Source organism: Harmonia axyridis, chromosome 4, assembly GCF_914767665.1.
Source record: "Harmonia axyridis chromosome 4, icHarAxyr1.1, whole genome shotgun sequence".
Lineage (NCBI taxonomy): Eukaryota > Metazoa > Arthropoda > Insecta > Coleoptera > Coccinellidae > Harmonia > Harmonia axyridis.
The window spans coordinates 17,276,987-17,290,913 of record NC_059504.1 but is presented as its reverse complement, the minus strand read 5'-3'; the positions used below and the strand labels follow the sequence as shown (position 1 = coordinate 17,290,913).

The window sequence follows — 13,927 nt, the reverse complement described above, 5'->3', positions numbered from 1 at the left end:
ATAGCAATCCGATACAATTAAAGTTTCATGCAAAATCAAACTACAATACCCTAAAATAATAGATTTTTTCAGACATTACATGATATTTTGGAATTTTCTTCGCAACTTATTATATTCTAGCATAGTATACTATATGATTCTAGAATAATCTGTTCTTCAACTCTAAGATGCAAATACGTAGACCTAGGAACCTAGGAAGACGATGATGTGATTTATGTTTAGAATTGAATGACCCTGTCAGTGAAATATTTTAATTCCTTTTTAATTCACAATGAGGATGCTTTTAAGATTTACCAATGACTCACCATTTTCTTCATACAAAACGTTTCTATTGATGTTGAAAAATGTGTTCACTAAAAACACCCATAGTTTCGCAACAAGGGTCATAAAAGGAATTTAAATAAATGATAAATGTAAATAAAAGTGATTTGAGTATATGTATCTTGAAAATTTTTAATTTTTCATTCATTTCATGAGCTCTCCAGCGCTTAAAATATGATCAAGTATAATGATTTAGTAAATTAATTTACTAAATCATATTGTGGTATTCAATATATTGAATGCAAATTTGCATTCAAAAAGTTTATATGAAAAATATTGAACTTAATTCTGTAGAAGTAGAAATTAAGTTTATTATTTTTAATGAATTTGAGAAATTCTCGTTACCAACATACTTAGGTATATTTGTTCAATTCAAAGCAACAATTTGATGGGATAAGGGAACGTAATCACTTTTTGAGATGTCCAAAGTTTCGCAAATTATATTTTTGCATCATCAGGACTGTATGAGAAGATAGTAAATCAGAAGTAGGTACATATATAACTTAAAATCACAACAAAAACGTATACCTATTCGTTTATTTGCAATGACCGTATTTGCCCTAGAGATGACGTCGTGGGCTACGCTCTCTTTCAATCGGCACCGCTTGGGTTGGGATATAACCATAGACGTATCAAAGGATAATAATAAATAATAAAATAATCAATAGGATAATAAGTCTATGGATATAACCCAACCATGCTGCGACAGAGTCACCATGCTCCGCTATGGAGATGAAAGGTGTATTTGGCAGAGATGACTGAGAGCCAAACTAATAATTTCATCAGTGATATCGGGAAAAAACATGCAATCCTCAAAGAAAGGACGCACCTTCAAAATTGGCCTCACCAAAGATATAAATTGAAAAAAATTTTACGAAACTTAATTAGCTAATTTATTTAGATGTCCTAATCATAAAAAAATGACAGAGAAGTCTATAAATCGCAATAATCATATCACAGTTATTGAATGGAGATAAGTGTGTACAGGTGTAGACATTGAATAGAACGGGAAATTTGATTCAGTAGATAAAATTGTAGAATTCTATTGGTGGTAATGATTTTTACCGGTGAAGTTGAGTGTTTGCTTAACATTATACAACGTCCTCGGTAGTATAGTGGTCAGTATCCCCGCCTGTCACGCGGGAGACCGGGGTTCGATTCCCCGCCGGGGAGGACAATTTTTTTTAACACTTTTTTTCAAATTCTCATTCTTGACACATAATAATTTATAAGTTATATTAATTTGACGTGAAATACAATAAATTGTCAAAAAAAAAAAATGATAGACACTCGAACTAAATTCTAGGCTTCAAGACAACAAAATATTTTGGTAGTGATTGAAAAATGGGTATTTGGTATGCTGAAAAATGTGAACCTGTAGTAAAAGGCAGTGTTATTAATTTGTCAAGTGATTGTATTCAATTCATCGAGACTGGTAATGAAAAGTATAATATTCAATGTGTTTTTACCACTCTCCATTCCTTTTCAGGTAAACCACCTCGAAAAACCGTTTTAAAAAAGAATTTTCCTCTAGAGGAAGAAGAATATTTCACAAGAATGAAAACTATAGATGATATTCATTCCCATAATTCAGGTGTCAACTTTGAAAATTTCAAAAAAATGGCTAATTCTTTAGAAGCCACTATACAATCCAATAAAAGTGTTCCTTGTGCCAAAAGAAGGGTATATTCTTATTATTAAAACTATATCAATTTCATTATTATCTGACAAAATTTCTAGTTATTGAACTGTCTACGGGATAATGAATTCTGTATGATAAAATGTCGCAAAGAATTAGATAAATTCATCGACTGTGTAGATGCACTACGCCTCGAAGTTATGAAGAACAAATTCCAGACTAATATGATGCAAGATAGTTCTAAAAAATCTGCTGGAATAACTGAAGGTTCAGCATGCCCAGGCCCAAAGAAAAAAGTTTACCTCTCAGATGGATAACGTTTTATTTTACAATCTTAATCTAAATAAATATCAACGTTTTTCTAATGCTTTAAATTTAGCCTCTAATCTTTTTGTATATGCATCAAGTTTATATGCCGCTTGCTCTAACTTAGTTACATTATCTTCCAATTGATCTATTTGTCCAAGAAGAGGAATTAATGATTCATCTGAAATTAATACAATTTTAGATTCAAAAGAAGAATATATTACCATTTCAACTCACATTTTGCATTCAATTCTACTAAACTCTTTGATACATTTACTGCTATATGCTTCATATCATTATATTTGGCCGTTGTTGCTTGATTCATTTCTTCTATCAAACGGTAATCATCTAGACTAGCTGTTAGTTCGCCATATAGATATTCAGCGCTTTTATTGAACATTGTGGTTGCTAACCGGCTTAGATTTGGATCATGAGGATCTAAAGCCTCGAAACTCGAAGTAGAAGTTGATAACGTGGGGCCTAAATATTGAATAAGTTATTAATGTAAAGTTCATATTGAGCTCATAGTATTCCTACCCCTTAGGGGTGAATCCGTTACACCCAACTCAGTATCTGTTTCCTCAGACATTGTTGACAACAAAGTTATCAATTTGCAATATTCATTAACATTTCGAACAAATTTAAAGCTTTTTATATTAGATATCCTTGATAATATTCCATATATTAGTGATAGAGAATAAGAAAATAATTATGTCAAAACAATAAACATTAAGAAACTAAGGAACTACTAATAGAATGACCTAACTTTATTATAGGTTATAGAGTGTGGTATATTTGGAATGAATGTCTGAAAATCTCACACAGTATTTGAACCAAATTCATTTATGAAATATTCAATTTCACTCGTGTAATCTCAAACTTATCAATATGTTAACTTTTCCATTTAATTACATATGAACTACTGAGTTGGCGTAGGTAAAATGTTTCTTCTTTCTTTCTACAAGTAAACAAAATATCCACCTATCTTAATGAATCATTTTTAAACATTTTTTATAAAATAATGATAGTCAACAAATTTCTATAAATTAAATTTTATGTATATACAAGAGCAACTATTCGAATATATAGTGGTTGCTTCCAGCTGATAATGTTTGAGGATTTCCAAGAAAATTAGTCGATTAATCAGTTGAAATGTTAGCACCAGAGACTGGCTCTACCAACTACGCATCTTCTGACGGTAACCCAAACACAAACACATTCATGAGAAAAATATCTGGTATTCTGGGGGTTTCGAGTTCAGAGACCCATGCAAGTGATGGGGGACCAACCTATGTTGAATTCGGTACCTTTAATGAAACCTCTGAGACGAGAACACTTGGAACTTTCGCTGGAGTTTTCAGTCCAGTTACCTTATCTATGTTTTCAGCTTTAATATTTCTTCGGATGGGTGGGTAGACCAAAAACTCTTGATCCGCAAATAACTCTTTACATTTTTAGGGTATATTGTTGGAAATGCTGGTCTCATAGTAACATTGCTGCAGTTTGCTATAGCTTATGTTATTTTGGTATCGACAGTTGCCTCAGTATGTGCTATATCGACAAATGGTGCAGTAGAAGGGGGCGGAGCATATTGTATCCTTAAATTTATTTTTTATCTATTATTTCTATAAGTCTTTAAGATGCATGATTCCTTGACTAATTACAGTTATGATAAGTAGAACACTGGGACCAGAGTTTGGTGGATCGATAGGAACTTTATTTTTCTTTGCGAATATTGTTAGCAGTGCACTTTGCATCTCAGGTTGCATAGAAGGCTTAGTTGAAAATTTTGGACCATCAGGTAAATTGAAATTTAAGCTATTGAAGTTGCTGATTTCATCTGTTTTTAGGGTATCTTCTGAAAGGTATTATTCCAGATGGAGTATGGTGGAAATTTTTATATTGCTCCGGTTTGAATACATTAAATTTGTTAGTGTGCTTAATAGGAGCTGGAATGTTTGCCAAAACTACAGTATTTATATTGGCAATAGTTTGCAGTTGCTTGGGCATTACGGTCTTTAGTTTTATCTATCAAGGCTCGATGATGGTAATCAAATTAGTTCCACTGTTTGACCACCAATCAAATTTTAATTTTTGTAGGTTGATATTCCAGAATCAAACAAATTAGTGCATAATATCACTCAGGCTAATTATACAGGGTTAAATATACAGACCTTGTCCGATAATCTTTATCCGCAGTATGGAATAGATTATACCTCTCATGGTGATCTAGTAACTTTCTCTACTGTTTTTGGGGTGTTATTCTCAGGTGTCACAGGAATTATGGCTGGTGCCAACATGAGTGGTAAGTAAGTCCCTACTCATTTTCCCATTTACTCAAATTTTCAAGGATCAATAATTCTACTCTCGATTTTTTCAGGTGAATTGAAATCTCCAGGCAAATCAATACCCTCGGGTACATTATCTGCCGTTGCGTTCACCTTTATTATATACTTAGTAGTTTCTGTATTAACAGCTGCGACGTGTAGCCCTTTTCTCATGCAGAACAATTACTTATTTATGGCGGGAGTAAGTGTAATCCCAACTACTGTAGCGGTTGGACTACTCACTGCTACCTGGTCTGCTAGTTTAAGCAACGTAATTGGTGGATCTAGGGTCCTTGAAGCTTTGAGCAAAGATAATGTTTATGGTAAGTTGAATAAATGAGAAAAGCACACAATAGATTTAGGGAATTTTACGTTCTTATTCAAATTAATTCAGTTGTCTAAACACAAATCTGAAGTAGAAACTTCCTGGTCTGTGTAATGCTATGAAAACATAGAAAGGTACAGCGGAATTTTTGTTTAACTCACTTTATCTCAGAACTGCATGTACGCATAAAATTTCAGTGAAATCTGAAGGATAGATTCTTAGATATCGAAATTTTTCAAAAATATTTTTTTATACTCAATGGTACTATCCACACAATATTTCTCAAGAATTTTTTTTTTATTATTTTACAACTGATTTAGAAATTTCAGTTCAATCAGATGATCATATCTTTGATTATTGGGACATGGTTATTTATATTGCGAATGCAGAAGGCATTGATATTTTTCTGTGAGTTCAAAATTCAAAAATGAGTCGTGAAGTAGAGAATTATTAATAAACGAGTGTTGGAATTGAGCCGTCTTCATCTAACAATGTATAATACTGATGAATATTCCATTAAATGTAATATTTCCATAAATACAGTTTGGTGATTTTTGCATTGAAAAATGTATATTTCATATGTGTATATCTATAACTCTGGAAACATTGAACAAACTTTGCCGAATAAAGAACTTCACCTGGATATTCAGACCCCAAAATCTATTATAATTTTAAGAAGTTTTACCGCTAAATCTATTTTAATTTTAAGAAGTTTTACCGCTTTTGCATTACCTGCTTTTCTCTATTAAATCTCTATTTTTCCAACAAAAAATCCCCAAATTTGCAAAATCACCAGAGTATACCCCAAACATTTACCTCCACCCAATACAACGATTTTTCGTAGACATTTCTATAATTATTAAACCTGCAACGTATTTTACGTCATATTTCAAATTTGCTTATAATTTTTTTTTGCAGGTCCTTTGCTCTCATTCATACCTAAAGGTACATGGAGAGGTAACCCGATAGCCGCAGTACTCGTTTCTTGGATCTTGGTGCAGCAGGTCCTTCTGATAGGATCTTTGAACTTAATTGCTCAACTGAACTCGGTGTTATTTCTGCTCAGCTATTTGGCCACGAACTTGGCTTGCCTCGGTTTGGAAGTAGCAAGCGCTCCTAATTTCAGACCTTCCTTCATATATTTCACGTGGCATACAGCTTTTATTGGTCTCATGGGTACCATCATCATGATGTTTGTCATCAGTCCGATTTATTCAGCTTCGAGCATCTTATTGTGCACTCTTTTGGTTATGCTGTTACATCTATTTTCTCCCTCAAAGGAAGCTCAATGGGGAAGTATATCACAAGCGCTTATATTCCACCAGGTAAGAATTCTCTGAGATAAAGGATAGACAGGGTGATTCATTAAGAATATTAAATCTTTGAATTGTAGATTCCAGACCTTGAAATATGACATTTTACCCAACATTCCTCATGCAAATATTGCTAGTTTCCAAGATACCGGGTGTTTAAAGTTTAAATATGGAATTTAATTTTTGCAATATGGTTTTACAAATTCTACTTGAAAATTGACAATTTAACGTTGCTGGGCATGTGTATTGCTAATTTGGACTCTAATTTAGCATTGCTAAAAGAGAGCGCTAGTTACATTTGGTTGCGTTTAGTAAATCAAAGCAAATTTTTTTCTGCTGAACTATGACTAAAATAAAAAAAAATATCAAAAGGCATTAAATTCTACAAAAAAGCAATTTCAATGAATTTTAATTCTATAAAAAAATTGTATACTCTAAATGTGTAACAATAACAAATTAAAAACTTCGATTGCCTTATTTTTCAGGTTAGAAAATACCTTTTATTGCTTGATTCAAGAAAAGATCATGTGAAATTCTGGAGACCTCAAGTTCTCCTTTTAGTGAACAATCCAAGAACTGCCTGTCCGCTCATTGATTTCGTTAATGTTCTGAAAAAGGGTGGATTGTACGTTTTGGGACATGTGATCAAAGGTGATTCAAATACTGCAGGTCCCGATCCAACGCTGGAAGCTAATTCTCATTGGTTGAATCTGATAGACCATTTGAAAGTGAAGGCTTTCGTTGAATTGACAGTTGCGAATACAGTGAGGGAAGGATCGAAACATTTAATGCGGATATCTGGAATGGGAGCTATGAAACCGAATACTGTGATATTAGGATTTTTAGGAGATGAGTATTCAGAAGATTTCTTAAGAAGGTAATTTGGTCTTTATATAAATAATAGCAGAATAACTTTCAAAACATCGGAAAATCCACGAATAAAGTTCGAAAATCATAAAAAAAGAAAGCATAGAGAAGATACGACTTATTCTCACAATTCTAGAAATCAGAAAATTTATCAACGAAATAGCATAGTTCTGCAATTTTTTTGACAGTAAATGTCAGGATAGGTGCATTTTTCAAGGTAATTGAACTTTGACAGTCGATGTCAAGTTGCGGAATATAGGTTGACAGATATTATGTCGGCTACCAATCATAGAGGTGAAAAACAATAATGAGAATTCAATATTAGTTATAAACATTATGTAAATTCGTTCAAAAATGCAAATGTAATTATCAGGGAATCATTGAAATGGGATTTGTGATAATGTCATGCTCTTCATATTTTCGAAAACAATTGTGCCATCGAAAGGAAAGCCAAATTTAAAACTAGAACCACATACATATAAAGAAAATTTTTCCTTTAGATTTTAAAATATTTAATAAAATATTCTTGCAGTAACGAATCTTCATACAGAAATTTGGAATTCAGTAGTGAAGTATTCCCATTGGAAGATGAATCCTCTCTGCAACCTGTTGAATACATCCAGATCATGAGCGATGTTTTGAAATTAAAGAAAAATCTGTGTATCTGCAGAAATTTCTACAAATTGAAGAAGGATTTGAACAAGTGAGTACATTATATTAGGAAAATAACAAGACTACTATCCAAAAAAGTACTGGAAATGTGGAAATACCTCAGATTAATACACATAGATAGAGGGAGCATATGTCATTTTCAGTAAACAAATTTTGTCCCCAACATGAACTATCAAATTTGACATGAAGCGAGCGGGAATGAAAACATATCAGTGATATGATATTTCACTCAATTTGCGAGTTTCTCCACAAAGAACGTTTCATATTAACTCAAAATATATTGAAATAAGTACCTAAATATATAGAAATTCAGAAAACAAAATTCAAGCGCGCCAAACGACGTGAAAACAACCAATGACACCAGGAGAGCAAAAGTTGCCAAAGATACAGAAAATAATAAATATTCTGCTAATTATAATTTCAACAATTAAGAAAAATATCGAACTTCAAACTTCGATTTTAATCGGAAATCACTCAAATGAATATATTTCATTCAATATAATATACATTCATAATGATATAGTAAAATCACAATCCGACAACGTAATCTAACCATGTTGGGGACATGTAAAAATCACGTATAATCCCTCTATGTTTATTACTCTATGGGAAATACCAATGCCACATGACTAAGCGGACTTTAAAAAAAAAAAACAATTCCAAATACTTTCTTGACAGGATGAATAGTTTGGTCCACTATGATGAGTAGCATCTCTAAAAATTTTATTTAAAAGAATATTAATTATTTTTTCAGAGACGGACACCAATTCATCGATGTTTGGCCTGTCAACTTCCTTAACCCAGCAGAAAACGATGCCTTCGACGTGATATCTCTATTCATGATGCAACTAGCATGTATCGTCAATATGGTTAACGTTTGGAGCAAGCTCAAGATGCGGATTTGCGTTTGTGATGAAGCAAGGCAAGCTTCATTCAGTATAAATTCTTCTCCACAAAGTTACGCAGAGAAATTATCTTCTCTGTTGAAGGACTTGAGGATTCAAGCAGAAATATGCCATGTTAGCTCTTGGAAAAACGTGATTGAGGCTCGCTACGATAATTCAGATGATTATTTTGAAAGGTACATACAGAAAACACTCTGATTTTTCTATATGACTAATTTTTTTGTTTTGCAGAATTAATAATTTAATAGTACAGGGAAGTGAAGACACTGCAGTAACCTTCATTTACCTTCCAACTCCACCCTCGACAGACGATGCGGCAGAATCTTATTTCAGAAAACTCGAAATGATCTCAAATAATTTACCACCTACAATCTTTGTACATGGAGTTAATATGGTTACATCAACAACTCTTTAATCTCCAAAAATAAAGATTTTTGTATTTTAAGTTTTAACTAGGTCATTTTTATCTATAATACTCTATTTTCATAAAATACTTTTTTATATTTTAAGTATTGAAAACATTTACTATTATATTAAATTTTACTTGATTTAAGTTTGATAAGAATCTTTAATCTATTATCAGTTGATTGCAGTTTTATGAATGTTTCAATATATTTTTGTAAAAATTACTACAATTGTAAAGACTTCTACAAATAATCTGTGATGAAACATGTTAAAATATAAATATGAAGTATTTGGGTTTTTCATAACTTCTCAACAATAATGGCGTCAACACATAACGTTTTATGTGTTGCCTATTCATCTGTACTCCAGTCTTCTGATATACCTCCTCGGTCTTGTATGTACCTGTTACAAAATTTGGACACCAAATTGTTGATTTTTCATCTGAATTGACTTATTTCACACACGAAAATACCATCTGTTCCCCTGCCTCCTGATATTCCTCAATCCCATATGTTTCCGTTACGAAATTTGAACACCAAATTTTTCGTTCGAATTTAACCATTTCACACAAGAAAATACCATCCAAACAGACATTCGTATTAGGAACATATGATGAATAAGGAGGTATCCGGAAAGCAGATTTCCTCTTGGCAACCAATCATACACGATAAAGTTTTATTGGTTGCCTATTCATCTGTTCTCCTGCCTCCTGATATTCCTCCTCAGTCTCATATGTTCCTGTTACACGATTTGGACACTAAATTCTTGATTTTTCGCTCGAATTTAACCATTTCACACAAGAAAATACCATCCAAACAGACATTCGTATCAGGAACATATGATGAATAAGGAGGTATCCGGAAAGCAGATTTCCTCTTGGCAACCAATCATACACGATAACGTTTTATTGGTTGCCTATTCATCTGATCTCCTGCCTCCTGATATTCCTCCTCAGTCTCATATGTTCCTGTTACACGATTTGGACACTAAATTCTTGATTTTTCGCTCGAATTTAACCATTTCACACAAGAAAATACCATCCAAACAGACATTCGTATCAGGAACATATGATGAATAAGGAGGTATCCGGAAAGCAGATTTCCTCTTGGCAACCAATCATACACGATAACGTTTTATTGGTTGCCTATTCATCTGATCTCCTGCCTCCTGATATTCCTCCTCAGTCTCATATGTTCCTGTTACACGATTTGGACACTAAATTCTTGATTTTTCGCTCGAATTTAACCATTTCACACAAGAAAATACCATCCAAACAGACATTCGTATCAGGAACATATGATGAATAAGGAGGTATCCGGAAAGCAGATTTCCTCTTGGCAACCAATCATACACGATAACGTTTTATTGGTTGCCTATTCATCTGATCTCCTGCCTCCTGATATTCCTCCTCAGTCTCATATGTTCCTGTTACACGATTTGGACACTTAATTCTTGATTTTTCGCTCGAATTTAACCATTTCACACAAGAAAATACCATCCAAACAGACATTCGTATCAGGAACATATGATGAATAAGGAGGTATCCGGAAAGCAGATTTCCTCTTGGCAACCAATCATACACGATAACGTTTTATTGGTTGCCTATTCATCTGATCTCCTGCCTCCTGATATTCCTCCTCAGTCTCATATGTTCCTGTTACACGATTTGGACACTAAATTCTTGATTTTTCGCTCGAATTTAACCATTTCACACAAGAAAATACCATCCAAACAGACATTCGTATCAGGAACATATGATGAATAAGGAGGTATCCGGAAAGCAGATTTCCTCTTGGCAACCAATCATACACGATAACGTTTTATTGGTTGCCTATTCATCTGATCTCCTGCCTCCTGATATTCCTCCTCAGTCTCATATGTTCCTGTTACACGATTTGGACACTTAATTCTTGATTTTTCGCTCGAATTTAACCATTTCACACAAGAAAATACCATCCAAACAGACATTCGTATCAGGAACCTATGATGAATAAGGAGGTATCCGGAAAGCAGATTTCCTCTTGGCAACCAATCATACACGATAACGTTTTATTGGTTGCCTATTCATCTGATCTCCTGCCTCCTGATATTCCTCCTCAGTCTCATATGTTCCTGTTACACGATTTGGACACTAAATTCTTGATTTTTCGCTCGAATTTAACCATTTCACACAAGAAAATACCATCCAAACAGACATTCGTATCAGGAACATATGATGAATAAGGAGGTATCCGGAAAGCAGATTTCCTCTTGGCAACCAATCATACACGATAACGTTTTATTGGTTGCCTATTCATCTGATCTCCTGCCTCCTGATATTCCTCCTCAGTCTCATATGTTCCTGTTACACGATTTGGACACTAAATTCTTGATTTTTCGCTCGAATTTAACCATTTCACACAAGAAAATACCATCCAAACAGACATTCGTATCAGGAACATATGATGAATAAGGAGGTATCCGGAAAGCAGATTTCCTCTTGGCAACCAATCATACACGATAACGTTTTATTGGTTGCCTATTCATCTGATCTCCTGCCTCCTGATATTCCTCCTCAGTCTCATATGTTCCTGTTACACGATTTGGACACTTAATTCTTGATTTTTCGCTCGAATTTAACCATTTCACACAAGAAAATACCATCCAAACAGACATTCGTATCAGGAACCTATGATGAATAAGGAGGTATCCGGAAAGCAGATTTCCTCTTGGCAACCAATCATACACGATAACGTTTTATTGGTTGCCTATTCATCTGATCTCCTGCCTCCTGATATTCCTCCTCAGTCTCATATGTTCCTGTTACACGATTTGGACACTAAATTCTTGATTTTTCGCTCGAATTTAACCATTTCACACAAGAAAATACCATCCAAACAGACATTCGTATCAGGAACATATGATGAATAAGGAGGTATCCGGAAAGCAGATTTCCTCTTGGCAACCAATCATACACGATAACGTTTTATTGGTTGCCTATTCATCTGATCTCCTGCCTCCTGATATTCCTCCTCAGTCTCATATGTTCCTGTTACACGATTTGGACACTAAATTCTTGATTTTTCGCTCGAATTTAACCATTTCACACAAGAAAATACCATCCAAACAGACATTCGTATCAGGAACATATGATGAATAAGGAGGTATCCGGAAAGCAGATTTCCTCTTGGCAACCAATCATACACGATAACGTTTTATTGGTTGCCTATTCATCTGATCTCCTGCCTCCTGATATTCCTCCTCAGTCTCATATGTTCCTGTTACACGATTTGGACACTAAATTCTTGATTTTTCGCTCTAATTTAACCATTTCACACAAGAAAATACCATCCAAACAGACATTCGTATCAGGAACATATGATGAATAAGGAGGTATCCGGAAAGCAGATTTCCTCTTGGCAACCAATCATACACGATAACGTTTTATTGGTTGCCTATTCATCTGATCTCCTGCCTCCTGATATTCCTCCTCAGTCTCATATGTTCCTGTTACACGATTTGGACACTAAATTCTTGATTTTTCGCTCGAATTTAACCATTTCACACAAGAAAATACCATCCAAACAGACATTCGTATCAGGAACATATGATGAATAAGGAGGTATCCGGAAAGCAGATTTCCTCTTGGCAACCAATCATACACGATAACGTTTTATTGGTTGCCTATTCATCTGTTCTCCTGCCTCCTGATATTCCTCCTCAGTCTCATATGTTCCTGTTACACGATTTGGACACTTAATTCTTGATTTTTCGCTCGAATTTAACCATTTCACACAAGAAAATACCATCCAAACAGACATTCGTATCAGGAACCTATGATGAATAAGGAGGTATCCGGAAAGCAGATTTCCTCTTGGCAACCAATCATACACGATAACGTTTTATTGGTTGCCTATTCATCTGATCTCCTGCCTCCTGATATTCCTCCTCAGTCTCATATGTTCCTGTTACACGATTTGGACACTTAATTCTTGATTTTTCGCTCGAATTTAACCATTTCACACAAGAAAATACCATCCAAACAGACATTCGTATCAGGAACCTATGATGAATAAGGAGGTATCCGGAAAGCAGATTTCCTCTTGGCAACCAATCATACACGATAACGTTTTATTGGTTGCCTATTCATCTGATCTCCTGCCTCCTGATATTCCTCCTCAGTCTCATATGTTCCTGTTACACGATTTGGACACTAAATTCTTGATTTTTCGCTCGAATTTAACCATTTCACACAAGAAAATACCATCCAAACAGACATTCGTATCAGGAACATATGATGAACAAGGAGGTATCCGGAAAGCAGATTTCCTCTTGGCAACCAATCATACACGATAACGTTTTATTGGTTGCCTATTCATCTGATCTCCTGCCTCCTGATATACCTCCTCGGTCTCATATATCCTTGTTACAAAATTCGGACAACGAATTCCATCCAAACACTGACATTCGTATCAGGATATGATATTAGGTCTATGCTCTGGATACGCCTTTTTCAATTGAAAGAAACGGTAGTATATTTTTGATAGTCTTTTTTATTTGCTCTCAACAATTGAACATTTGCTCCCATAGCCTCATATTATAAAATAATTTGAATCTAAATATTTGAATTGATTGGAAAAACAAAGATATATCTTCTTAAAAATTCTCTATCAAATAAAGGTCATAAAATAAAAACGATTTTGTTATGTGAAATGAATATATTTAAATATGAAATATTCAGCCACTCAAATTTGTCAATGAAATTCCAGTTACATATTTTTTCCACTAAATAGAATACCAAATGTGAGATAATGGTATATTTTCAACTGAATTTAAATACCATCTGTTTTTAATGAGGTGCCTTTCGA

General features: G+C 34.0%; 3 protein-coding genes and 1 non-coding gene across 4 annotated transcripts; 3 read left to right on the top strand and 1 right to left on the bottom strand.

Moving 5' to 3' along the window:
* The first annotated feature begins 1,422 nt into the window (after positions 1-1,422).
* Trnad-guc lies at positions 1,423-1,494 on the top strand. Its single transcript has one exon. It is a non-coding gene; the product is annotated as a tRNA-Asp (tRNA).
* A 62-nt stretch (positions 1,495-1,556) lies between these two features.
* Positions 1,557-2,334, top strand: LOC123677924. The gene is made up of 3 exons (XM_045614663.1): positions 1,557-1,756; positions 1,811-2,004; positions 2,062-2,334. Exons 1-3 carry the CDS (start codon positions 1,666-1,668, stop codon positions 2,275-2,277), a joined length of 501 nt encoding a protein of 166 aa, XP_045470619.1. The 5' UTR covers positions 1,557-1,665; the 3' UTR covers positions 2,278-2,334.
* LOC123677925 (biogenesis of lysosome-related organelles complex 1 subunit 2) lies at positions 2,266-3,019 on the bottom strand. Its single transcript, XM_045614665.1, has 3 exons — positions 2,804-3,019; positions 2,504-2,746; positions 2,266-2,447 (listed from the first exon to the last, which is right to left on the bottom strand). The coding sequence occupies exons 1-3, from the start codon at positions 2,853-2,855 to the stop codon at positions 2,311-2,313; spliced, it is 432 nt and encodes a 143-aa protein (XP_045470621.1). The 5' UTR covers positions 2,856-3,019; the 3' UTR covers positions 2,266-2,310.
* Positions 3,020-3,213: 194 nt separating this feature from the next.
* On the top strand, positions 3,214-9,371 carry LOC123677923 (solute carrier family 12 member 9). The gene is made up of 11 exons (XM_045614662.1): positions 3,214-3,674; positions 3,725-3,859; positions 3,933-4,067; positions 4,117-4,313; positions 4,367-4,571; positions 4,647-4,916; positions 5,837-6,243; positions 6,717-7,108; positions 7,631-7,801; positions 8,525-8,851; positions 8,907-9,371. The coding sequence occupies exons 1-11, from the start codon at positions 3,419-3,421 to the stop codon at positions 9,088-9,090; spliced, it is 2,679 nt and encodes an 892-aa protein (XP_045470618.1). The 5' UTR covers positions 3,214-3,418; the 3' UTR covers positions 9,091-9,371.
* The last annotated feature ends 4,556 nt before the right edge of the window (positions 9,372-13,927 follow it).

Coding starts and splice junctions, on each gene's coding strand:
- LOC123677923 (XM_045614662.1), top strand. CDS start 3,419: ATGTTAGCACCAGAGACTGGCTCTACCAACTACGCATCTTCTGACGGT. Junction 4,572..4,646: donor GGCTGGTGCCAACATGAGTG/GTAAGTAAGTCC, acceptor CGATTTTTTCAG/GTGAATTGAAATCTCCAGGC. Junction 7,802..8,524: donor TTGAAGAAGGATTTGAACAA/GTGAGTACATTA, acceptor TTATTTTTTCAG/AGACGGACACCAATTCATCG.
- LOC123677925 (XM_045614665.1), bottom strand. CDS start 2,855: ATGTCTGAGGAAACAGATACTGAGTTGGGTGTAACGGATTCACCCCTA. Junction 2,747..2,803: donor AACGGATTCACCCCTAAGGG/GTAGGAATACTA, acceptor TTCAATATTTAG/GCCCCACGTTATCAACTTCT. Junction 2,448..2,503: donor AGTAGAATTGAATGCAAAAT/GTGAGTTGAAAT, acceptor TATTAATTTCAG/ATGAATCATTAATTCCTCTT.
- LOC123677924 (XM_045614663.1), top strand. CDS start 1,666: ATGGGTATTTGGTATGCTGAAAAATGTGAACCTGTAGTAAAAGGCAGT. Junction 1,757..1,810: donor TATTCAATTCATCGAGACTG/GTAATGAAAAGT, acceptor ATTCCTTTTCAG/GTAAACCACCTCGAAAAACC. Junction 2,005..2,061: donor TTCCTTGTGCCAAAAGAAGG/GTATATTCTTAT, acceptor CAAAATTTCTAG/TTATTGAACTGTCTACGGGA.